General features: G+C 53.6%; 1 protein-coding gene across 10 annotated transcripts in view; it reads left to right on the top strand.

The window, feature by feature from the left end:
* Window positions 1-25478, top strand: part of DEPDC5 (DEP domain containing 5, GATOR1 subcomplex subunit) — a 61868-nt gene extending 36390 nt beyond the window's left edge. For 6 of the 10 annotated variants that reach the window (XM_059676966.1, XM_059676965.1, XM_059676968.1 and 3 more), the window contains 16 exons: window positions 2-119; window positions 533-700; window positions 1806-2025; window positions 2574-2707; window positions 6596-6707; window positions 9497-9562; window positions 12516-12670; window positions 14105-14182; window positions 14688-14820; window positions 15513-15621; window positions 16585-16809; window positions 19046-19215; window positions 19806-19977; window positions 22235-22295; window positions 24088-24170; window positions 24269-25478. In XM_059676966.1, the coding sequence (XP_059532949.1) occupies window positions 2-119; window positions 533-700; window positions 1806-2025; window positions 2574-2707; window positions 6596-6707; window positions 9497-9562; window positions 12516-12670; window positions 14105-14182; window positions 14688-14820; window positions 15513-15621; window positions 16585-16809; window positions 19046-19215; window positions 19806-19977; window positions 22235-22295; window positions 24088-24170; window positions 24269-24561 (2297 nt within the window). In that variant the 3' untranslated portion in view covers window positions 24562-25478. Of the gene's footprint in view, window position 1; window positions 120-532; window positions 701-1805; window positions 2026-2573; window positions 2708-6595; window positions 6708-9496; window positions 9563-12515; window positions 12671-14104; window positions 14183-14687; window positions 14821-15512; window positions 15622-16584; window positions 16810-19045; window positions 19216-19805; window positions 19978-22234; window positions 22296-24087; window positions 24171-24268 lie in introns of those variants that run through there. The other 4 variants (XM_059676969.1, XM_059676971.1, XM_059676974.1 and 1 more) reach the window with 2 other exon arrangements.
* Window positions 25479-26175: the final 697 nt, after the last annotated feature.

Raw genomic sequence — 26175 nt, forward strand, 5'->3', positions numbered from 1 at the left:
GGCCTGGTGTCCCGAAACCGCCCTGAGGAGGAGGACCAGTACTGGCTGAGCATGGGTCGCACGTTCCACAAAGTGACCCTGAAGGACAAGATGATCACAGTGACGCGCTACCTGCCCAAGTGAGTCCTGGGGCAGGTCAGGCTCCAGCTCCTGCCTGCGCTGTGTCCACGTGCTGCCCACATACTCAGTTACATGTGTCACACGCAGTTCACACGGAGGCGTGGGAGTGAGTGTTGTCCTCTTCTGGAGTTGCTGTTTGGTTTCCTAGGGTTATGTTAGGGTTATAGCGCCCAGACTTCCAGAAGGGATTTGATTCCGTTTATAACGTTTCGCCTGATTCTTAAAAAGCCAAGTGAAAATGGAGAATGTGAGGAGAGAAGGAGGAGAAAGTTGAGACCTGAGAAATCTCCTCTGCCAGCCCCCGGGGACGAGGTGGTTGAATGCCGAGGAGGGTGCTAAGCGTTTTGGAAAAGGTAGGGAGGAATCGGGGAAGGTTCCCTGTTGGACTTCCGGCCGGGCCCTTTTGTTTCAGGTACCCTTACGAATCGGCCCAGATCCACTACACCTACAGCCTGTGCCCTTCCCACTCGGACTCGGAGTTCGTGTCCTGCTGGGTGGAATTCTCCCACGAACGGCTGGAGGAGTACAAGTGGAACTACTTAGATCAGTACATCTGCTCCGCCGGCTCGGAGGACTTCAGGTCGGAGGGCGCTTTGGGCCGCCTTGGGTGTAGCCATATTTTTTGTTTGTTTTTGTCTAAACAATATTTATTCACTTATTATTTTATTATTATTATTATTTTTTAAATCTTTATTGTTGAAAGTGTTACATATGTCCCCCTTTTCCCCCATTGACCCTTCCAGCCTGCCCCTGTCCCCCGCCCCAGGCCTTCACCACCCTATTGTCTGTGTCCATGGGTTATGCGTGTATGCATACAAGTTCTTTGGGTGTGTCCATATTTTAACGCTTCCGGCCTTTGATTACAAAATGATGTCGGTTTTAGAAGAACCTGGAAGAGCAAAAGCACATCTGCATTTGGGTTAAAAACTCAATGATGGGATGGATGGTGGTGATGGTTGCACAACCGTCTGAATGTGCTTTAATGCCACTGAAATGTACACGTAACGATCATTAAAGTGGTAAACTGCTATGTAGAGTTTACCACCTAAAAACAAACAGCCAGAAAACTTGGTGGAATGTCAGTGCAGGTCATGTTCTCTTAACGTTTTCCTGACCACTTTGTGGTGCTTTGCTGTTAATTTTCTGTGTGATTTATGACTGCGGGGATTAAAAAGCCACAACTCCCCCCGGCCGGGCGCACAGAAGCATCCTGGCATCTCTGGGAACAATAAGCAAATTCAATCTTCCAGTTCCTCCTTCTGAGCTTGTGTTTTTGTGGGTTTTTTAAATTTTTATTTTGTTATTATTTTAAAAAATATTTTTATGGATTTCAGAGAGGAAGGGGGAGGGAGAGAGAGATAGAAACATCGATGATAAGACAGATTCATTGATCAGCTGCCTCCTGCACACTCCATACTGGGGATCGAGCCCGCAACCCGGGCATGTACCCTGACCAGGAATCGAACCGTGACCTTGAGGTCGATTCTTTTGTTTTTTTCAGAATTTATTTTTTAATTATCTTTGGCATACAGCGAGCTTGTGTTGTGAGTGAAGCCCCCTGAATTGTGGCACATCATGGGGAGAGGGTCCCTCACACATCACCTTCGGGGAGAGGGTTGAGATGGTGCTTTCATGATCTGCTTTTTCTCACCACCACCCCCTTTTCTTCCTTGCCTCCTCCACAGCTTAATCGAGTCTCTGAAGTTCTGGAGGACCCGCTTCCTGCTGCTGCCCGCCTGTGTCACTGCCACCAAGCGCATCACGGAGGGCGAAGCCCACTGCGACATCTACGGGGACCGGCCGCGGGCCGACGAGGAGGAGTGGCAGCTGCTGGATGGCTTTATCCGCTTCGTGGAGGGCCTGAACCGCATCCGCCGGCGCCACCGCTCAGACCGCATGATGCGGGTGAGGGTCCGGGGCCCCTTGGGGACGGCGCTTGGTCTGGGGTTTGGGAACCGTCTCCTCCTATCTCAGGGACCTCTCCAGGAGACTCCAGCATATGGAATAGTTTCCGTCACTCAAGAAAAAATCTCCCTCGTGCCACCCTGTGTAACAGGGGTGGGGAGCGTCCGGCCCACGGGCAGTATAAGGCCCTCAAAATCATTTGGTCGGGCCCTGCCAAGGCATTAGAAGTTCATTAAATGTCCGACCACATCCAGCGGGCTAATGTTTAAGTTGATAACTTTGTGTGGCCCTCGGATGATGTTATAAATGTCCACATGGCCCTCGGCAGGAAAAAAGGTTCCCCACCCCTACTTTCCAGCCACCTTCTCCCCTCATCTCTCATCCCTGGCAGCCAGTGGCCTGTTCTCCATCACGACGCTTTTGTCTTTTCCAAATGTCTACGAGTGGAATCACACGGTGTGTGGCCCTTCGGGGCTGCGTGCTCTCCCTCAGCATCAGCCTCCGCTGAGGGCCCCTGGGCTGATGCCGGTCTCCTTTCTCTGCTTCAGAAAGGGGCCGCCATGAAAGGCCTACCGATGGCGGGGCCCATTTCCGCGCACTCCCTCGAGGCGGCCGGCCCCCCGGCTGGGAAGAAGGGAACCTCGGCCCTGTCTGCCCTGCTGGAGATGGAGGCCAGCCAGAAGTAAGTGCCTGGGCGGAGAGCGGCTACAGCTACACTCAGTGGCCCAGAGAGGGGTTTTGGTTTTGTTTTGTTTGTTTGTTTTTGTTTGTTTTGTTTTTAGTAGAATTTATTTTGTAGAACAGTTTTAGGTTCAAAGCAAAATTGAGTGCAAGGTCCAGGGATTTCCCATACACACAAATGGGGAATCTCTGTACCCACATATACGATACATATCTTCCCCCATTCATCAGCATCCCCCACCGGAGTGGTACAGTTATTACAACTGATGAAGCTACATCGACACATAGTCACCCAAAGGCCATAGTTCATCTACTTCAGGGTTTTCTCATGGTGGTGTACATTCTGTGGGTTTAGACAAGTTTGGGATTACATGTCGTCACATGACAGAGCAGTTTCTGCGCCCCCTTAACTCTCCCAGCCTGGTCAGGGAGCCTCGGAGCTTCCCGGCCTGGGCCTGTGTCCGTCAGTATTCTTCCAGGCCGCCCCTGGTTCGCTCTTCTCTCGACTTGTCTGTGCATCAAGGACAGAGGCTGTGTGCTGTGCCTGGCACGTAGTAGGTGGACAATAGACGTGAATGATGGAGAAAGGGATGCAGGGGTCCCTGGACGAGATGTTATAGGGGGCTAGACCATGTGTGTCTGGTGTGAGGGTCCCAGCAGGAGCCCGCATCCATTCAGCTTTCAGGAAGTGACATGGAGTGAGGATGAGGCCGAGTGGGAGATGCCGTTACAGAGGCTGCGTGGGAAGTTGAGTTCAGGCTGTCCTTTCCTTAGCAAGAGCGATCCTTTGAAAGGCCTTTTATTTTCATGGAAAATTTCAAACAGATTTAAAAAAATAGGCTGGTATAATAACTCCCCATTTACCCATCACCCAGCTTCACTGGTTAGCATCTCATGGCCAATCTCTTTGATTTATATCCCACTTGCTCTCATCTTCCTTTTTAATTTCTTATTCAATCCCACACACATGTCCCTTCCTCTGTAACATTTCAGTATGTCTCTGAGAAATAAGTACTCTTTCTTAAACAAAGCAAAACAAAACTGTGATACCATTATTTACCTAAAAAGTTACAGCAATCCCTTAACATGAAATAGCCCTTCATTGTCTTTGCCAGAAGTGGTGTTTTCAGAGCTGAGCCCCATGTGTAGGAAGGCCCGGTGGGTGGGCCCAGGAGGCAGGGGCCCATGGGTGGGCTCTCACTGGCCCAGGCGAGAATGCAGAGGTGGAGGGAGGGTGATGGTGACATGGGAAGGAAGGGATCCAGGTGGGGACGTGGAGAACATAGCAGGCTGACGGGGAGCAAATGAGAGGAAGAGAGTTGGGAGGGGCTGGGCTCATGACTGAGGGGTCCTCTTCCAAAAATACCTTCATGTGCCCAAGGAGAGAACCCCAGACCCTGCCTGGCAGGCTCTCCCTGCAACTAGTCTTAGGCCTTTCCTGCTGGAAAAAACAACAAGGAGCATATGTTGCTGGGAAGGGTGTGAAGCTGGGGGTGGGGGGTGGGGTCTTATTTTAATTTGTCAGTGAGTCACCATTCAGGACGCTCCAAGGAGCCTGCTTCTGCTCACCTGCAAGAGGAAGGGTGGCTTGTGGGGGGAGGAGGGGTCCCATGTGAGGGGCAAGACTCAGCTAACCCCAGAGCAAGAGGCAGGACGGAGAGGAGATCCGCGCCCTCCCGAGGACTGTTCTGTGACGTGGTGCGTTCTCTCAGTGCTGGAGGCAGAGCAGAGGGAGCAGACCTTCCTATAGTGTTTGCTCACACAGCGTTTTTCATTTGTGTGCTTTTTTAATTTCCTGCACCGAGCTGACCCAACTTTATTTATTATGAAAAAGAATTTTTAAATATAATTTTTAAATTGATTTCAGAGAGGAAGGAAGAGGGAGAGGGAGAGAGACAGAAACATCAATGATGAGAGAGAATCATGGATCGGCAGCCTCCTGCACACACCCCACACTGGGGATCGAGCCCGCCACCCGGGCATGTGCCCTGACCAGGAATCGAACCGTGACCTCCTGGTTCATAGGTCGATGCTCAACCACTGAGCCACCACAGCCAGGCATGAAAAATAATTTTTAAATGTCCCCTGTAGTCCGGCCATCCCAGCATAACTGTGCTTATTTCTTCCACTTCCCTCCCGTCTTTCTCGGAGGCATGTCCATTCAGTCAGGCCCTCCTGGAAGGTGGCGGCCCCGGGGATCTTGGCCTTGGGCCCATGAGCAGCGTGGCCGTGAGCCGTCTGGGCAGCAGGTACCCAGCAGCAGGCTTCGCTGCTCCTGTAGATGAGGACAATGACGACAGCTGAGTCCGAGCAGAGACCCCCCGACACACGGCAGCCGTTACTGCCTTGGTGCTGCCCTCCCGGCAGAAGGCCGTGTGCCCCTACGCATGTTCTCACGTATGTACATGCACAGTACGTGTGACTGGTCATTTTGTGGCAGCCCCGTCCCCTGAGCCATTAGACAAGGAGCCTCCAGGGCAGGGGTGGGCAAACTTTTTGACTCGAGGGCCACAATGGGTTTTTAAACTGGACCGGAGGGCTGGAACAAAAGCATGGATGGAGTGTTTGTGTGAACTAATATAAATTCAAAGTAAACATCATTACATAAAAGGGTACGGCCTTTTTTTTTTTTTTTTTTTTTTTTAGTTTTATTCATTTCAAACGGGCCGGATCCGGCCCGCGGGCCGTAGTTTGCCCATGGCTGCTCCAGGGGCAGGGGCAGGGTCCCTGGATCCCTGATTGCTAGTCTGCGAGCCGGACGGCAGCTCAGTAAATGGGGGTTGACATGGGCGTCAGTGAAGCCTCTGTGGGTAGCCAAGACTTCCTGGCCCTGCTCTCCCAAGGTGATGTCACAGTGCGTGACCGCGCGTGGGGCTCAGAAGAAACCCCACGGTGAGAGGGGGCGGGGGGCTGTGTGGCGGGAGGAGGCAGACAGTGATGCAAGGGGACAAGGGAAGGAACCCAGCACCTGTTCCCCTTTACCTGTATGAACTGCACCCCAGAGTAGCAAGTCACTGGTGTGGGGAAGTTTTCTTTTTCTCAATATTCCAGGGAATAGCTGGGGATGGATGATAGCACATCACATGTGTGGGCTCTAATGGACGCCTAGATCAGCAGAGATGATCAGCGGCAACTGCCGTCGCCAGAGAGGGACGAGGGGCCTCCCGACAGAAGCACATGTGCGCGTGGGGCGGAGGCTGGCCCTTGAGTGTCGATCTGCCCACGCCTGTCATCATCGTCTCGGCCTCGGGAAGCGCAGGCCCAGAGGAACGGGATGCGCAGTGAAGGGTGCCATCGGCTCTCCCAGGCTGTCCGTTTACAGGACACGCGAGCTGCTTTCTTCAACAGATAAACGGCAGGGATAAGAGCGATAAGAAGGCGTTTATAGCTTGAAAGAGACTTAAGAGACACAGCGTATTGCAGTGTAGGGACCTTAGTTGAATCCTGTTTTGAACAAACAAACTGCCAAGAAATTTTTGAAGGTGATTGGAGAAATATTTAATATTAGAAAACCTTAAAGAAAAGTTTTTTGAGCCCTGGCTGGTGTTTCTCAGTGGTTAGAGCATCAGCCTGCGCACCGGAGGGTCATGGGTTCGATTCCTGGTCAAGGGCGCGTACCTGGGTTGAAGGTTTGATCACCTCAGTCAGGGTGTGTGGAGGAGGCAACCAGCCGAAGTGTCTCTCTCACATCGATGTTTCTCTCTGTCTCTCCCGCTCCCTTCCACTCCCTCTAAAAATCAATAGAAAAAAATCCTCGAGTGAGGATTTAAAAAAAACAAACAAAAAACAAAGGTGACAGCAACAGCGCTGTCTTCGTGTCATCTTGGCTACCGCGGGTCCTTCCGCGGGGGGCTCTGAGTGAGCCACGGACGTGTGTTTGTCCTTCCAGGTGCCTGGGAGAGCAGCAGGCAGCTGTGCACGGTGGCAAGAACTCCGCCCAGCCCGCCGAGAGCAGCAGCAGCGTTGCCATGACTCCCACCTACGTGGACAGCCCGAGAAAGGTAAAGGGGGCCACTCCAGCAGGGAACGGGCGACCCAGTGGGCAGGGTGGGGTCTAGGACTGATGAGCTGAGGACTCGGAGGCGCTCTGCCCTGCGTTGCGCCCTTTGCAGCGTGACTACTTTTACTGAGGAACTTTCCTGCTCAGAACTGTAAGGAGGCTGGCTGCGCGGTAAAGGCAGATGGAAAGCAGTCGGGCTAAACGGTACTGGTCACGGCCCAGGGCCTGGCTTGAGCCTTGGAATTGGCCATCTGGTTGTCCTGTGGCCACCTCTCCGGCTCCCCCGGAGGGCAGGTAGGAAGCTCCGGAAGCGTCTGCCATGAGTTCACTGTTTTTCTTTTTCTTTTTTAAAAATTATCTACAAGTAAAGGTCCAGGATGAGAGAGCTCACCCTTTGGTAATGAAATTCCCGTCAGTTTGCTTAGACTCCTGAAAACCACCACCTCAAAAAACACAACCTGAGTCTGGGGCCTCTGAGCAGAATAGGAGGCACAGCAGAGGGGCGGGAACTGAAGGTCGGGCTTCGCACACCTTTAAGACCTGTAGCCTTGGCTCTGTCCACGCCTCTGGGAAATCCAGACCCTGAGATCGTCTGGTATGGAGGTGAGCCGATCAGATGTCCTTCTATCTGATCTCCATTAAGAAGAAACGAAGGAGATTTAATAGATGTATTTTCTTTTCAAAATTGTGGTCAAATGGTATACCCACCTTGGTATTTATTTATTTTACTTCCCTGTCATGAACATTTGCCCATATCATTATTTTTCCAAAGAATTATTTTTAAAAATAATGATAGAATATTTCATCAGATGGATGGCCCTTCATTTATAATTTACTTTTTTTCACCTGGTTTTAAAAACAACTTTTGAAAATTCTTCCATACATTTTTATAATTATTCTACAATTATCAATAATACTGCAAATAGCATCTTTGCAGATAATTATTTGATCACATTGCTGGTTATTTTTTTAGGATAAATTACTAGCCTTAGACTACAAGGATGGAGAGATTAAAATCTGAGAAAAAGTATAACTGAGTCTATAGGCAGCTTGTGAAATCTGCAGATCAGGGGTTGGCAAACCTTGAGGAATGCAGGCTTTGTGGGCCAAGAGGCAAGTTCAAGGCTTTTGCATAGTACTTCCATAAGCTGTTACAACCCTCTCCTAGCTTACAGGCTGTGATAAGCCAGTGGCTGGATTTGGCCTGCAGGCTGTAGTTTGCTGTGACTTCAGGTGCAGTTCTAAGGACAGTCTGTGCGTAAGGAATGACGTGTGTGGGTCAAGGAAAAGCTTTTCACCCATCCTCACTTGCATGTATATACATCTCAGCGGTATCAGCACCTCTGCTTCTGTATGTTCCGGCAGAGAAGGGACCCGGATGGAACAATGAGAATCCCAAAGTACCCTCGCTTTGACCTCTGCTCATTGCCATCTGTGAGGATTAGAAATAGTGCCAGGGACAGGCCTGAAAGGTAGAGAAATTACAGAGCCACCAGCATTCAGGCTAAAATGTGGCAACAACCTGATATTCGAGTGCTATTTAGAACACGCTCCTACTCTTCCAACTGAACACTAAAATCCAGATGGATGGCCACCCGTCATGCCAGGTGTGGATTCCCGTGTCGTCACGGAGAAGCACAGGTGTGATGCGATGGCCAGCGCGATGACATGCTCAGAACCGCCTGGCGATGTCTCCAGGCAGCGTCTGGGTTGGGGTGCGTGGAAGGGGACCCGAGGTTGCATCTCCACAGGCACGCGTTTTCATGGTCGGTTCCCCGAGTTCCCAGTGGCCTGTGGGAAATGGCGGCAGTATTGATCAAACACAGCCAGGCAGTTCAGTGACTCTGCTGACAGGATCGAAGGAAGGTCGTAGGAAAAGGGAGAGAGAGAGAAACATCAGTGATGAGAGAGAACCATTGGTTGGCTGCCTCCTGCACCCCCACACTGGGGATGGAGCCCGCAACCCGGGCTCAATTGAACCATGACCTCCTGGTCCATAGGTTAATGCTCAACCACTGAGCCACACTGCCTGGGCTTCTATGTCATTTTTGTTTCAAATACGTGGCAACTTGAGGCCCACAGGGGCAGGCAGGGAGAGGAAGGCTGTTTCAGAAGCTCCGCCAGTGCCTGTGCATCCGACATTATGACATTGTCACACAGGCTGTGGAGGAGAAGGGATTGCTGCCCCTTTATCCCCTGTTTGCTCAGAAAATGAAGCAAGAACTTTTCCTTCATGGAACCCTCTTCTCCCATCTGGCTGCCATATTTAGAGGGCGACAGAATTGAAAGCCTCAAGCCCTTGAGTATCTCTCCAAGGGGCCTGCTGGTCACCCAGGCTGGTGGGAGGCCAAGAAGTGACCCCTGAAGCGCCTTCCCTACCACCCCCTCCAAGCTGCTCTCCGGCCTCCCCTTCCCCCGGGCATAGGCCTGAAGGGAGCCGAGAGCTATGTGGCAGGGCGCACGCGTCCGAGCCGGGCTCCGAGGAGGCCCCAGGGAGCTTGGACCCACCTTCTAAGCCAGGTGCTCGCTCCCACGTCACAGGATGCTCTGCCCAAGAAGGTGCGAGTCCTGCCTGTGCTTTGCATTTGGATATTGTCTTCCCTGGTGGATCTCTCTTTCCCCCCATTCTCTTCATGAGCCCTTGTTTCTCTCCTTCCCTCCTTGTTTTCGTTTTTTTGTTTTTCTTTTGTCCCCCGCTCCTCCCCCTGATGGCTCACCACGGGTCCACATTGCGTTCCTTCGCTCTCTTGCACCTGCTGCCGCCACTGCCTCCTCCTCCTCTGCCTCCAGGACGGGGCCTTCTTTATGGAGTTTGTCCGCAGTCCGCGCACAGCGTCGTCTGCCTTCTACTCGCAGGTCAGTCAAACCCTGCAGCCCACACACGCCTGCCCGGTCAGCAGAAGCCTTCTGCTCGGCTCAGGACAGATGGGATGGGACCTCGGCTGAGATTCAAGGGCAGCTGACATTGAATTTGGTCCCCAAGGCGTCCATTCCCACGCGAGGTTTGGGCCAGGGCAGCGGGGGATGGAAATGATGGATGTCAGAGACCAAATGGTCGCATCAGTGCTGACTCACGCTTCCTGCCTCTGCCTCTCCGTGCCACAGAGTTGCCACCGATTCTTCGCCAAGGGGCAGCCTCTTCCCTTTGAGGTGCTTTTGTCCATATAATGCAAGCAGCATGAACGATGCCTGCTTAAGGCCTGAATGCTTATTTTCCCCCCTCCTAATACAACCAGAGAAGCCTGTAACCGTGGGGTGAGAAGTGGGAAGTGGTGGAAACCAGCAGACATTTACCAACAGGCATGTGCTGTCAGAGGCTAACGTGTGCGGCCTGGGCAGCTCGTCCGGCCACTGGACTTCCCTGAACATGTTTGTCAAAGGAAGGGTTTGGGCCAGATCTCCAAGGGCCTCCCAAGCCTTAACATGCTTCAGTTGCTATCTGCCACAACATAGCACCACCTCACTTATCCTCACGCCGTCACCGGTGCGTTAGGTAGATGTGTTAGGGCCAGTTTACACATGGAAAAATTGAGAGGCAAAGAAGTTGTACTTTGCACAGCATGGTGCCCACCTGGGCTTTAAATCCAGGACCAACAGGCTTGACCCGTGACCCCCCTGCTCTGTAGTCAACATTAGCAATGACTGTCCTGACAGGTCCTAGGTGACAATGAACGGGGCTCCCAGTCCTTTACCAAGACCCCTGAGTGTGTGAAATCGGCTTAGTTACAGAGACTTGAGAGAGCTTATGCAGAGCAGGGCAAGCTAAGGAGGATGGGACTTGAGAGTTTAAGGGTGGAGGTTAAGGGAGCCTTACTGGATAGAAGTCAGAAAACCAGCATTTAGTACCTACTCTGCCACCTACTATGCAATGGACTCTGCAAATATGATCTTCGCAACAGGGTGTGAGGCGCAGGGATTATCACCCCGCTCTCCAGATGAGGACACTGAGGCTTAAGGATGTTAGCTGGTCAGGAGGCATACAGCTGGCGAGTAGCTGAGCCCCTGCACCATTCTGCCCACCAGTCTGTGTGGCCTGCACCTACCTCTTCCCAGTGAGCTGCTCGACTCGGGGCAAATCCCTGCTGGGACCCGAGTCCTCATCCAGAATCTGTGATCTCTGAGTGTGGGCGGCACGCTGCATTTTTGGTTTAAAACAGACTCAGGTCGGACTTCTTAAACTTTTGCTTTCTAACAAGAGACCCTCTTGGACTTAGATTAGAATTTAACATAAGAAAAAGCAATCCCTAGCCGGTTTGGTTCAGTGGCTAGAGCGTCGGCCTGTGGACTGAAGGGTCCCGGGTTTTACGGTCAAGGGCACATGCCTGGGTTGCAGGGGGGCGTGCAGGAGGCAGCCGATCAATGATTCTGTTTCATCATTGATGTTTCTATCTCTCCCTCTCCCTTCCTCTCTGAAATCGATAAAAAAAAAAAAAAATCTTAAAAAGATCAACAGATCTGGAATAAGAGAATTGTTTTATAAATCCCGTAATAGTCCGCACAGCTTCACATGGTAGAACTCACCAGTAGAACAAAAGTGGATGTGTTCCCACAATTGGAAATAACAGAGTTGAGAGCTTAGGAGGACACATGAAAAATTTTATATCGCCCACCAGGTATGTTGTTAAGAAGACATATAACTTCTTAGAAAATTATCTCTACTCAAATCAGATACTTACACAAAATTAAATTGCACTTTATGTTTCATTTCTATGTTAAATATATATAACATAAAATATGCTTGCTTTGTTTTCTTTAGATATTTTTTATTTTTATTGATTTCAGAGAGGAAGGGAAGAGGAGAGAGAGAAAGATTAAAAGATGAACATAGAGCAGGCATCAGGGAATGGGCAAACTTGGCCCACCATCTGCTTTTATGAATAAAGTTTTATTGGAACAAGGCCATGTCCATTTGTTTAAGTTGTCTACGGCTGCTTCTGTGCCTCTCCATGCAGAGTTGAGTAGTTGCCGCAAGCCCTGTATGGCCCACAAAGCCTAAAATATTTAGTCTGGTCCTTTCCAGAAAATGTTTGCCAATTTCTGATGAAGAGGATAACTCCTTAACCTCATCTCCACTGAAATGAAACGCAGGAATTAGGTAAATTTTGGAGACATCCTTCCATTTAGGCTGGTGGGGCAGTTCTCAGGGGCAGTAGATGAGAGGGAACCCATTACCTAGATCCAGAGGGCATCACGGAAGAACCACGCTTTTGTGCCTGAGAGCTGGGTGGAGTCCTCCATTCGCTTCTAATTTAGAATGACAGTGCGGTACCCGTTCCTAAGCCTTGCTGGTTAGAAGCAGATGGGGATTGGTAATAGCAAGTTGCCTCTTGCTGTCTTTCTCCATGTTCTTATGGTGCTGGCAGAGTCTATGTGTTTTTGGTGTGTCCCCCCACCTCCCCAAACCGAGAGCCAAATGGTTCTTTCAGAATGAGGGGCAATTTTGCCTCCCAAGGTACATTTGGTACTATCTGGAGACATTTTTATTCATGACAACTGGGCTGGGGGAGATAATGAGAGTAGTGTTACTGGCATCTAGTGGGTAGGAGCTGGGGTGCTGCTCTATGTCCCACACAGGACAGCCCCCACAACAGACTTATCTGTCCCCAAGTGGCAGTAGTGTCAAGGTTGAGACGCCCTGACTTAGCAGGAGTAATTTATGCAGCATCTAACAACATAGCTGATGATTGATATAAAGCTTCATTTTAGAAGTGCTCAAGTACTCCTAGTCCCCTTGAAAAAAAAGAAAGAAAAGAAAAGGACCACAAATGTAAATAGCCTTAAAGGATTTCTTTTTTTTTTTAACGTACAGGTGTCCGTGGACCAGACGGCCGTCCTGGGGTTGGACGGCACCAGCTTGGGGGTAAGCACAGGCCAGTCCGCGGACAGAGGCAACAGCCAGACCTTCGGGAGCTCCCAGAACGCGGGGGAGCAGAGCTTCACCTCCACGAACCCCAGTGACAGCAGGTGAGACTCCTCCTGGGCGGTGGGATGGTCCGCCCGCAGAGGCTGCGGAGGCTGGGCGGCCAGAGTCCCGACTCCCAGTCCGTCCTTACCAGACCTGTGCTGGGCTGATGCCCTGCGTCCTGCCTTGCTCACAGGAGAGCTCAGAGGTCCCCGCGGAGGATCAGACATGCAGGGTGGGTTTCGGGGAGGGGGCTCTGAGCCAGTCAGTCCTGTTCCACGCGGCTCCTGTGGCAGAGGCCTCCCGTGTGGTAGCGTGCAGTGGGTCTGTGCCGCTGGAGGAGATGCACGGGTAGCGAATGGGTCCCCCTCTGTGGCCAGATAGGGCCACTCTGTTCCCAATCCTGAGCATCCAGAGGGAACAGAAGCCGCTCGGACCTCATTTGCTTGGGGAAGCGGCCCACACCCCAGCTTGTTATACCCTTGGCAGATCAGAGGAACTTCTTTTTTATTTCCTTTGTTGCATAATTGCTCCCTAGCCATCTGCCCAGGCTGTTCCTGCCACCTCCCTGGGCCGATGGAGCAGCCCTGGGCTGCGTGGCCTGAGAAGCTGCCTCTTGCACCCGTTCCCCGAGAGAGAAGGGCCCTGGGCAGCCTGCCTGCCGGCGCTGTCAGAAGCACTCCATTGCCTTCACGTCCCACGTGCAGGGCCGGGCTTCCCATGTCTCACGCACGCAGCCCGTTCACTGTGGCCAGCGGAGGATCAGTTCAGAGGCGCAAGCAGGCCTGGGTGTGCCTCCTCTCTGTCGCCTTCCAGGCTCATCCCCATCGAGCCTGGCTCATCCCCATCGAGCCTGGCTCTGGACGGGGAGGGTCGGAGGGGCTGCCTGGCTCCTAGGGACCGAGTGCATGTCCCGGCTTCCTCCTTGCTTGCGAGACCAGGGGCGCAGGTTTCTTCTGCTTTTGAAAGGAAAGAGGAACTGGGGGGTGTGTAGGCTGGAGACAAGGAGACCAACATTGACAGAATCAGGACCAGTGAATGGAAATAGAACAGGTTCCATTTCATGGTAAAGAACTTGCTAGCAGCTGGTACGCCATGGGGAGGTGGGCTTCCTCGGAGGAGCTGAGTTCTGCGCTCACACGGGTGGGACCGCCTCCTGTCCAAGCCTGGGAGTGGGGACTCGGGGTGCTGGGTTCAGTCCCCATTCAGCATGGGTATGGGAGGCACCCCTTCTCCTCTCTCTAAAAGCAACAAAACGTATTTTTTTAAAAGTAAGCAAGTGTGGACATAAAATCACTTGGAATTCTTTTTGTTTTTTAATGTATACACTTTGGAAGTAGGAACCTCTCCCCCTTCCCATAAGATAACCCCAGGATGTAGCGATCCAGAATTTTCTGGGTCACCTTTAACGTCAGTGCTGTCAAGGTCCCCGCTCTATAAGGACGGTTCCTCAGGTCCTGGCTCTGGCCCTGCTGACCAGGCGCTCTGTGTCCCAGCTCTCAGCAGGTGCTGGCAAGCTCCTTGACGTCGGCCTCCACCCTGGCCGAGATTCTGGAAGCCATGAAGCACCCCTCGTAAGTGCTGGGCGCGTGTGTGAGCGCCGGGGCGGGGGGGGGGGGGGGCCCGCAGGCCCAAGCGGGGCCCTGCTCGGGCAGTGCAGTCTGGTGGGGTCCTACCTGACTTGGTTGCTCACTAGCTGTGAGACCTCGGACGAGTCACTTGACCTCTCTGGTCTCTGAGACGTACCTTGTTTGTAAAATGGGACAATAGAAGTCCCAGGTTGGATGTAAGGATTAAATAGAACAGTTACGTAGCTCACCTCGTCTCGTACCTGACGAGTATATTCTCTAAATGTCAGGTCCTTTTGCTTTCTCTTCTCCTTTTCCCCCTTTCACACCAGTTTTTGTTCTGTCCTGGGGTTTCTCTGGGTCTAGAAATAGTGGAGAGCAGTTGCACTGTGGGGATGCTCGAGCCAGATAGTAAGCGCTTTAGCACGAGTCCCTTCTTCACCATCTTCTCTTTCCGCTGTTGCCATGGTGCGCACGCGCCCTGCTCCCTGCGCGCCGCGTTGGGACTCAGGACAGGCGTCCAGCTGCTCTCGGAACAGAAGGGCCTCTCGCCCTCCTGCTTCATCAGCGCGGAGGTGGTGCACTGGCTGGTGAACAACGTGGAGGGCGTCCAGACGCCGGCCATGGCCATCGACATCATGCAGGTGAGACAGCCTGGGCGGGGCCGCAGGACCGTCTGCTCAGGCCCAGGAAGCCAGAGCCCGTCTGTGAAGGAGCCACCCTTTCCAGCAGCGAGGTCTGGAGGGGGGTGAAGATCTGCTTTTTAATAAGTGTCAGGACTGTCTGGAATTGAGAAAGGAGCTTGTCTTGCTTTGAAAGACACGACTTAAAAATCTGGCTGAGCCCGGCCGGCGGGGCTCAGTGTTTGAGTGTTAATCTATGAACCAGGAGGTCACAGCTCGATTCCCGGTCAGGACACATGCCTGGGTTGTGGGCTCCATCCCCAGTGGGGGGCATGCAGGAGGCAGCTGATCAATGATTCTCTGAGATCATTGATGTTTCTATCTCTCCCTCTCTCTTCCTTTGGGAAATCAATAAAAATATATTTTAAAAAGATCTGATGTCAGTATAGTAAAATATTAACTTTGTTAAAGTCTGGTTTTCTTTATACTTTTCTGTATGTTTGAAATATTTGATGATGTTAAAATACACATATGTACTTTATAGCATTGTCTGCACCAGGCACAGCACTTCGCAGGGTGCAGCTGTGGCTGATGGGGTGGAGGGTACGGTCTCCTGGGGGCCCTGTCACTCCCTCCACTCCGCCCTGTACAGGGGCTGCGCCTCTCGCATGTCCCTCTGCGGGAATTTCAGAGTCTCACTGTCTCTCCCTCAGAAAATGCTGGAGGAGCAGCTCATCACGCACGCGTCTGGCGAAGTCTGGCGGACCTTCATCTACGGCTTCTATTTCTACAAGATAGTCATGGACAGAGAGCCCGACCGAGGTCAGAGGCGCGGCACGCTGGGGCCACGGGGGCCGGTCCTTTGCCCGGTGACTTGCTCTCTCAAATGGCGCTGCTGCTGGAGCTTCTTGGGTCACTTGGTTTTCCAAGTTGTGCCGGGCCTGTCAGTTTCCCTGAGCGTTCGTGTTTAATTTAAGCATAGCTGGAGCGACACGGGTGTTTTAAAGCTACCGGACGTTCTTGGTGGGAACAGGGTGAATGGAAGATAACCCTCCAGGAGGGCAAGGGACCTGGCATGAGCAAATTCCCGCGGGCCATGTTTTGGTAGCTGGCTTTGATTAGAGCGCCCCCACCCAGTGCAGGTGGGTCTGAGGATGACATGATGGGCTCTAACCTGCATGTCTGACAGCACTTTCTCCTCGCTGGGCCTGCAGACTCCATTTCTTCCCCCAGGAAGACCATCAAGACCTAACATATTTCCCAAGATATGTTTTATGTGTTTGTCTGCGGGTTTTTTAATGAGGAAAAGTGATCCCCAAGAGGATAGCAATCCCAGCTGGTCAGAGCTGGCTCGCACAGCACTGGAGGCAGCCAGGATGCAGACAGGCAGCTGTGGTCCCCTGACGCACAGGGCTGTGTGACTCCCGTCCTGCAGACGAAGGGCGTCCGGCCATGGGTCTCAGGAATCGTGCAGCCGATAAAGCGGCCTGTGCCGCTCTTCCCCCAGGATGGGTCAGAGCGGATCGGGCAGGTCGTCTCCCTTGTAGCTGCTAGCGTGCCCCTGCCCCCTCTTCCCTTCGTTTCTGAGTGTGACCCATTGTACCTTCAAGTTGAAGAAATGCCGGTCAAAGTGGACATTTTATTAAGGGGAATCTTACAGCGTGGCCTTTTGTGCTGGCTTCTGCTCAGCGTGATGTGCTTATGGCTCACCCGTGTTGTAGCGTGCGTCCGTAAGAAAACAGGCCTTCGTGCCCAAGGCGCCTTCTCTCCCTTCTGCTTCCCCAGCGGCCGTGCAGCAGCCCACCACCTGGCACACGCCGGCGGTGGACGACTTCGCCAGCTTCCAGCGCAAGTGGTTCGAGGTGGCCTTCGTGGCCGAAGAGCTCTTGCACTCGGAGATCCCGGCCTTCCTCCTTCCCTGGCTGCCCAGCCGGCCGGCCTCCTACGCGAGCAGGCACAGCTCCTTCAGCCGCAGCTTCGGAGGGCGGAGCCAGGCCGCTGCGCTCTTAGGTAGGCGCCCGACCCACCTAGGGCCTGGCGGTGCGCTGGCGGGTGGCTGAGGCAGAGTGGCCGCCAGCCGGGGGGACAAGGCCTGGGAACCGGGATCGAAGCCGCTGTGGCGGTCACACTGGCCATTCGGTCTGCGGGCAATGCAGGCTCCTGCGCTGGCTTCTGTGAGTGGGTCGAGCTCATTATTGTCCCCACCAACAAACAGTGTTCATCAGCGTCCCGCTCTCCCCAAGGTCACGTTCAGAGACAGAGGCACAATGAGCCACTTCAAATAAGTATTGGATGGTGTGCGGTGATACTTTCTTTTCCTGAGAGCTGAGGGAAGCAAGAGAGAGTCCCAAAGAACCTGACCCAGTGCCAGAAGTCCAAGCGTCACTCACAGGGCGCGCCCCTCAGACCAGCACAGAGAGCTCTTTGCTCTTAGGAGCTTGGCTACAGTCACTCAGGATCGCCCCAGGTTAGAGGCAGGAAATCAGGGGCACTGATGGCAGCAAGTGTACAAACACGTTGTAGGAATGTGTTTTGCAAAACATCTGTTAGATTTGGGCTCCTTTTAGGTGGGGGGTAACTAGCAGTTATTTGAAGAACGTCTTTTCCTTTAAAGTGCTCGATAAAAGGGCTTCTGATGTGAGTCCCTCGTGCGGAATGTGCAAAACCAGAGAGCAGGGGCCTCGGCCCCAGCGCTGTGGATATTGGGGTCCAGATCATTCTGTGTGTGGGGTGGGGGCACTGTCCTGTGCCTCGTAGTGTGCTTAGCCTCTCAGACCTCTACCCACTGGATGCCAGTGGCTCCGCCCACTGGCAAAATGTCTCCAGACATTGCCCGGCGTCCCCAGGGAAGTGCCCAATCGCCCCCAATTGGGAATGGCTGCCTGGGAGGGAATTGAAGATTCCAGGAAGGAGCCAAGGTCGGGGAGCTCGGCAAACCGGGGAGGCCCACCTCCCTCTGCAGGTGTCAGGCCGGGCGAGGTGTTTTCAGAGCTGGTGGGAGGAGGGAGCTGCCGTCCGAAGCAAGCGCTGTCCTCTGCCCTCGCGGCCCTGGGCTGCTCTAGTGCTTTCCGTGGGTGATGCGGCTGCTCTAGCCCCGCCCTGCCCCCGGCGGTGCCGTGCGATGACAGCCCTCGTGCCCTGGTTTCTAGATCACTCTGAGTCGGCACTGCAGCAGGCAGACAGTTACCTCATTTACTCCTCCTCCCGTGCCGGAGCGAGGCTGTGATTTATGTTGCAGAGTGCGTGACACTGAGGCTCAGGGAGGGGCAGGAATTTGCCCCAGGCTCTGCTTCTATGCAGTGTTAGGACTGGCGTGTTTTCTCCACTGTCTGAGCCCGACCATACTGCACCACGGCCTCAGGAAGACAAGAGTCAGAGCCGGTCAGGGCTGGAGGGATTTGTGTGCCAGTTTCAATGAAACTTCTAACATTGGAGCCACCAAACTCTTTCGCCTTAAGTACCGTAGCCAGCTAAGCAGTGTCCGTGGGAGCCTGGCCAGGCCTCGGGGTGACCATGGGTGAGCGGGAGGCTTACACTGGGAGGAAGGGTTACCAGGAACAGGAGGAGAGGGGATGATTACAAGCGAGGTGGCCAGAGGAGAAGGCATGCAGGGAGGCTGTGACTCATCCACGTTTCATTGATCAGAGCTCTCCTCTGTGGCTGCGTAGGATTTCTGAGCAGGAGACCCAGGAGGATGAGCTAGTTTGATACTGACCTGGAATTTTTGAGTAACACACAGTTGATGAAACAGGGCATTAGGCCTCATGATGAGGTTTCTTGAGGCAAGATTATAGAACTGTTACCTTCCGGGGTCAAGACCAGAAAAGGGAGACCTGCCCTGGACTGTGATGTGGTTTGGATGGCTGGTCCAGTTGGGTCCCTTTGTGGGTCACTGGGATCAGAAGGTTAGGGGTTCAGCTGACTCTGATCTTGACGGAGACATTTTCCCTCCTTGGCTGCTGTTTCCTCAACTATAAATGCAGGGGCGGGATTAGATTGGGGGAGGTAAACTGTGGCTTACCTGCTCAAATCTGTTTATTTGTTTGTTTTATAATACATTTTCTTTTTTTAAAATATATTTTTATTGATTTGCCCACGGCTGTTCTAGAATCTTCCCAGAAGCTTCTAGAATCTGTGATTTTTCTCTTAGATGATTCTGCAGTTTCCTATCTGGGTGTTTATTCTCCCTCCTCATCCCCTCCTCCTTCTCCCTCTCTCTTGGGGCCCCTCCTCTGCACGGACATAGCTGCCACCGTCCCGGAGCAGAGGACTGTGACGCTGGACGTGGACGTGAACAACCGAACAGACCGGCTGGAGTGGTGCAGCTGCTATTACCATGGCAACTTCTCCCTGAACGCGGCCTTCGAGATCAAGCTCCACTGGATGGCGGTGACCGCCGCGGTCCTCTTCGAGATGGTGAGCGCCTCCTCTCCTTGCGGATGGGGCCCTGCTCGCTGTGCAGAGGGCTCAGTGGGTGCTTAGTAGCAAATCGTGTCACTTCAAGAAATACAGCTTTTTATTGATTTCAGAGAGGAAGGGAGAGGGAGAGAGAGAAACATCAGTGATGAGAGAGAATCATGGATCGGTTGCCTCCTGCATGCCCCCTACTGGGGATCGAGCCCACCACCCAGGCATGTGCCCTGACCTGGAAGCAAACCGGCACCTCTTGGTTCCTGGGTTGATACCCAACCACTGAGTCACACAGGCCAGGTGAGAAGGGTTTTTAGAGGCAAGAAATAGCTCTCTCCAGTCTCCTCCTCCCTAAAGAAACACCGGCATTGCAGATGCATGGGCTGCCGGGAGGAACTGTGCATAGCTCATAATTGCGAGTATTCGTCAGGAGGTGAGACTGCGTTTTCCTGCCCGGGACTGGTTGGGAGCCAGCGATCACCAACGTGCCAGTCAACGTGCGTGACGCCACCTGGCAGCTTCGCTCCCTGAGCAATGTTTCCTCTCATCTGCACCAGGCTGGGGGTGACACTGTTTGTGTCTGTGTTTTCCACCAGGTTCAAGGGTGGCATCGCAAAGCCACCTCCTGCGGCTTTCTGCTGGTCCCGGTTCTGGAGGGTCCCTTTGCGCTGCCCAGTTACCTGTATGGCGACCCGCTTCGAGCCCAGCTCTTCATCCCGCTCAACGTCAGCTGTCTGCTCAAGGAGGGCAGCGAGCACCTATTCGATAGTAAGAGATGCTCCCCTCGGGGCTTCCGTCTCCATGAGTAAGACCAGACCCCTCTTCCCCCAAGGACACCTCTGGGGAGCTAACCCACGCAGGCTCCTGCATAGAGAGCCTTCGGACAGGGGCCAAAGGATCTGGGGTTTTTTGGTTTTTTTTGTTTTTTTTAATGAAGTGGCCCTAAGGCTTTTTGAACGATTTTTTAAAATATATTTTATTGATTTTTTACAGAGATGAAGGGAGAGGGATAGAGAGTTAGAAACATCGATGAGAGAGAAACATCGATCAGCTGCCTCCTGCACACTCCCCACTGGGGATGTGCCTGCAACCAAGGTACATGCCCTTGACCAGAATCGAACCTGGGACCCTTCAGTCAACAGGCTGACGTTCTATCCACTGAGCCACACCAGTCAGGGCAGATCTGGGTTTTAATCCTCCTTCTTCACTTAGTGACTGGGTAACCCTGGACAAGTCACTTAATGTCTCTGAGCCTAAAAATCCTTTTTATTTATTTTTATTTTTGTATATATTTTTATTGATTTCAGAGAGGAGGGGAGAGGGAGAAAGAGATAGAAACATCGGTGATGAGAGTGAATCATGGATCAGCAGCCTCCTGCACGCCCCACACTGGGGATCCAGCCCACAACCTGGGCCTGTGCCCTGACCGGGAATCTAATCATGACCTCCTGGTTCATAGGTCGATGCTCAACCACTGAGCCACACCAGCGGGGCTCTAAAGCACTCTTCACACACACACACACACACACACACACACACACACACACACACACACACTTGTGTGACCTCACAGTGTGGCTGAGGCAGGACCATCTTTGCAGTTCGGAAATGCCTAATGAGCGTGTGTCTGACTATTTTAAGCCAGGCACCGCCTCATGTGCTGTTTGTCATGTGTTGAGGGGACAGAGAGATGGTCCCCGCACCGTCCGAGCCTCCTCTGGGGTTTTCCACCTTCACGGTGATAGCACAGGATAGCGTGAGGGGCTGGCATCGGGGGACATTTTTTGTGTGAGCTGATGGCTTTCTCTGCCACTCATCACCCCGTCATCAAGACCAGCCGCCTCTGTGGGTTGCCATGGTTACAGCTGAACGAAAGGAGTCCTAGCTTCAAGGAATAAGGGCTTGAGTCTAAAATTCGATTTTCTTGCTTCTGTGCTGCTTCTCTTCCAGCTCTCGCCCCTTCTGATAACAGTGAATTCAAACCCTTAAAAGCCCGACAAGAATCTGCTGTGTGTGTGTTTTCCTACTAAAGCCAAAGCCTTTTTCTCCCTTGCTCTCCCGCTGCCCAGAATCCTCAGGTCTGTCCTAGATAGAAGAGTCCTAGTGGGGAAGGAGTGACGAGGCCACTGCAGGCACCCGGGCCTTGGGGATGTCCGTGGCACCTCCGTCCTGAGAGCGGCCCTGGCCCCTGGCCGGCTGCTGTGGGAAAGCTCTCAGCCCCCCTCCCGCCCCTCTTGGTCCTCAAGGCAGCCCCGCAGGAGAGCAGGAGGATTGGGGCTGGAGCAACAAAGTGGGCGATGGGGGTGGGTATGTCCCCGCCCCTCCCCATACGATCACTTTTCCAAAATTATTTTTATATCAATTTGCTTCCATTTCCCCACCCAGCTTATAATATTGCCTTTCCTCATAGGGAAATGGAAGATGGTCCTTAGAGGCAGATAACAGGCGTTTCTTTTTTATTTTTTTGTTAATCCTCACCCAAGGATATTTTTCCATTGATTTTTAGAGAGAGTGGAAGAGAGAGGGACAGACAGGAAACATCAATGTAAGAGAAACACATCGATTGGTTGCCTCCTGCACGAGCCCCAACCAGGGCCCTTGACCGGGATCGAACCCGGGACCCTTTGGTCTGCAGGCTCTATCCATTGAGCAACACTGGCCAGAGCCCTTAAAGCTCCTCTCCTTTTTGCACTGGGACATCATGCTCCTTTCCGCTGCTGACACAGGAGGTCATTGGAATGAGTCCTGGCAGCTCACACTGGCTCCTAAGGGCTCACGTTCGTCCCCTCTCTAGATCCTGATGGAACGCAGGAGAGAGGAGGGTGAGAATGCGTGGCTGTCACTTTCTTTGCACGTCCCCCCTTGGGGTAGAGGCTGGTCTTTCCGGAGGCAGGGCGGGTGGAAAAGCTGAGCCTGTGACCGGGGGGGGCATTGCCAAGAGCAGAGAAGGGCTCAGAAGGCCAGACCCCGGGCCAGTCGCGTACCGTAGGGTCACAGCTGAGCATTTACTCCTTTTCCCCTTCAGGCTTTGAACCGGAAACGTACTGGGACCGCATGCACCTCTTCCAGGAAGCCATTGCGCACAGGTTCGTCCCTTCGCAAGAGAGAACGGCAGGGAGGCCCTCGCGTTCGTCTGGAATAGCAGTTCCCAGAGCGAAGCCCCGTTCGTTTCATTTCTGGGGAAACAGGGCTAGCCCCCCAATGTCACATGCGCTGCTTACCTCCGCTCGGACCCCGGCCTTGGTTTCAAAGCTCAGCGCACCCTCTCCAGTTCCCGTGGCTGTTGTTTTCAGACCTGATTTCCGTCGCCTTCCAGTTGAGGGGAGAGCAGAGCCCCCCCCTTAGCCTCCAACAAGACCTGAGACAAGCTATCTGGGAGATGACAGGAGACGAAAAACTAGAATTTGTCAAGAGTCCCTTGACACATGCCGAAAAGACAGTCAGGGCTTAAGCAGTGATAGAGGAGTCAGGAGGCATTTCCTGGCACTTCAGCTGTGTTCCAGGGAAAGCCTTCCCCAGGCTCGGCTGTCCATCCCGGGGATAGTCAGTGAGGGGGCCCAGGACCATGTGGTTAAATTACCTTTTTAAAAAAATATGTATTTTTTTATTGATTTCAGAAAGGGAGGGAGAGGGAAAGACATAGAAACGTCAGTGATGAGAGAGAATCATGGATCAGCTGCCTCCTGCACATCCCACACTGGGGATCGAGCACGAAACCCGGCATGTGCCTGACCGGGAATGGAACTGTGACCTCCAGGCTCACAGGTTGATGCTCAACCACTGAGCCACGCATTTTTTTTTCCAAATAGCTATAATCGCGCCTTGGGTAAACCTCATTAGTTACAATACTGCCCGTGCGCAAAGCTTAAGTTGCCTTTTTAAAATGGAAGCTCCTTCCTGGTGACTCAAGGAAGAGATGAGGCAAGAATCTGGCTCAGGCTGATCTACGCCGAGGAAACGAAGGACTTGATTAGAAGTAGAGAGGAAGAGAGGAAAACCCAGGCCACGCCTGCACCTGATGGAATCAGCCTGCGGGCGATGGGCTTGTGAGGAGTGTTAGCCGGTCCATGTGTTTGCAGATCTGACTAATGTAGAGGCTACCACACAGCACCTCCCTGAGGAACTTGGTCCAGGAGAGGAGAGGGGCCTTTCACCTCCCCGAGTTCTGCCCGTGTCCCTGCCTGCGTTACATAAAGCGTCGGGCTCAGGGCAGGAGCCACATCTATTAATATGTCCTTTGCAGCACTTAGCAGGTAGAGCTGTGACAAATGGGCTTCACGAAATAGAAAAACCAGGAATAGAACAAGCCGGAGACAGAAGCCGGAAGGAACAGCCGTGCATGCAAAACGGCCCCTCCTGCCCATTCTAGACCGCAGGGAAGCAGAGGCCAGACTGGTGGTCTTCGCTTCTAAGAACAGAATTTCAATTAAGCTACTTCATTTCCCTTCAGGGCCTTTAATGAGCACCTACTATGTGCTTAGTGTGGGAGACGAGGAAGGGAGAGAGGTGTGGCTACGGTATAGAAAGATCAGGACCGTTTTCTGGAGGGCCTGACAGTCCGAGGATGTGGGCACCGTGGGAAGGTCTGATGGGACGGCTGGGGGTGCCAGGAGCAGGGGATGAAGAAGAGGGCGGCAGGGAGGGGGCTTTCAGCCGCCCGGAGGTGAACGGAGGCTGGGCGCGAGGAGGTCCGGGGAGCCATCAGAGAGGTAGAGGTGAGGTAGAGATTGAGACGCAGCCGGGATAGACGGAAGCAGCCTGCATGTTCCATCTTGAAGGAGACCTTTCCAGACCCTGTTAGCCCAGCCTGTCGGAGTCCTGTTAGCCCCTGGTCCCGTGAGAGGCCCTACTCAGTGCATCTTCCTGTCTTTCCCTTAGGTTTGGGTTTGTGCAAGATAAATATTCCGCGTCTGCTTTTAACTTCCCAGCTGAGAACAAGCCTCAGTACATCCATGTCACAGGTGAGGGGCTCTGGAGAGAAGGGGGGACGGGTTAGGCCCCATGCCCAGGGTCTGCACCCCGCCTGTGGCTGCAACCCCGCCCCCTCCCCTACTTCCAGGCACCGTGTTCCTGCAGCTGCCCTACTCCAAGCGCAAGTTCTCGGGGCAGCAGCGCCGGCGGCGCAACTCCACCAGCTCCGCCAACCAGAACATGTTCTGCGAGGAGCGGATCGGCTACAACTGGGCCTACAACACCATGCTGACCAAGACCTGGCGCTCCAGTGCCACGGGTGACGAGAAGTTCGCCGACCGGCTGCTGAGGGACTTCACCGACTTCTGCGTCAACCGCGACAACCGGCTGGTCACGTTCTGGGCAAGCTGCCTGGAGAAGATGCATGCCAGCGCCCCCTGAGACGGGCGGCGTGGGTCAGAGGATGGGAGGATGCCCGTCTGCTGCTGATACGCAACGGATCGGCCAGGCTCTGGGCGTCGATGGCAGTTTGCCACCGTCAGTGGGCGGGGGCCGCCGCCGCTTCCCCCCGTGTTCTTCCGCTCGAGGAGAAGGATTCTGGAAGCAGCTAGCGCCCGCCCAGAGCAGGTGGGAGGCCCAGATGGCCCGTGGGAAGGGGACAGGCAGCCCCCAGGAGTGTCCTCAGAGGGGGTGGCTCCTCCGAGAGTCCCCTCCTGCACCCCCCGGGGGCTCTTCAGAGCAGGATCCACACTTCCCACTAGGAGAGCGCACAGGATGTAAGATAATGTTGTGAAATAGTGTACATAGGCTCACACCGACTGTACATACCTGTACATAGCAGCAGTGGAGGAAAGGGCCCCGCGCGCCATCCCTGGCCCCAGCCTGGTTTCTGTGCCGTCTTAAAGCGCCCCCCCCCCACCTTTCCAGGCCCCTGGTACATGCTGGGGGAGCACCAGGGGCTGGCTAGGGTTCTCACTGGGGGCAACTTGGACCCCCGTTTGAGAAAATTTGGCAATATCTGGAAACACTCGGGTGTCCTAACAGTCCGCAGTGCTACTGGCATCTGATGGGTGCTTCCCAACACCCTGCATTGCCCAGGGTGGCTCCTACAGCAAAGAATTGCCCGGCCCCGGCCCCCAGCCAGGCACCATGGCTCAGTGGTTGAGCGTTGACCTATGAACCAGGAGGCCACGGTTCAATTCCCAGTCAGGGCACATGCCTGGGTTGTGGGCTCGATCCCCAGTGTGGGGCGTGCAGGAGGCAGCCATCAATGATTCTCTCTCATCATTGACGTTTCTATCTCTCTCCCCCTCTCCCTTCCTCTCTCTGAAATCAATAAAATATATTTTTTAAAAAAAGGAATGGGAGAAAGAAGCCCATTGTGAGTGGTTTCTCGCACTGGGAAGGAGGGAGGGCAGGCTGGGGCCTGCTCCCTGCACAGCGATGAGAGCCAAGGCCACACACCCTCCGGTCCCCAGTCACCACACTGGCCTCCGAGGGCGGTTGGCACAGGAGGACAGGAGCACTCCGGGCTGGTCTGACACACAGGAAGTGTCTCACCTCAAAGCAGAAGTGAAACGGGGCACACTTCCCCTCGCAGGAGGCGCATCGGACCGTCCCCTCGCTACCGTCTCCTGCAGGAACGGCTGGGGTCTGAGGTTGGGGGTTGACAGAAGCCGGGCTGGTCTGGGCACCCACCCATGTCTGCCTCCCACCACACATCCTGGGCAGCATCTGGTCACACAGGCCTCCTTGGCTGGCATCCCTGTGGTTGGAAGATACCATTTCTGTCGGGTTTTGTGATGTAGACTCTCAGGGAAATGGCCCTTTTTACATCCCCTGCTCCCAGTGGAATCGCGGCCAGCCCGTCACTACAAGATAGAGGCTCACGTACAATTTATGCTCTCATTCACTGTTCTCCCATCAACAATATATTCAGAGCAATCTGTGTACAGGTCCATGAGGAAGAAGGGCTGTGAACAGAGTGTGCACAGGTCACTATTGTTAGGGTGGTGAAATCTTGCAGTCATGGGCTGGGATTTGAAGGCTGTGTAA

This window comes from Myotis daubentonii, chromosome 19 (assembly GCF_963259705.1).
Source record: "Myotis daubentonii chromosome 19, mMyoDau2.1, whole genome shotgun sequence".
NCBI lineage: Eukaryota > Metazoa > Chordata > Mammalia > Chiroptera > Vespertilionidae > Myotis > Myotis daubentonii.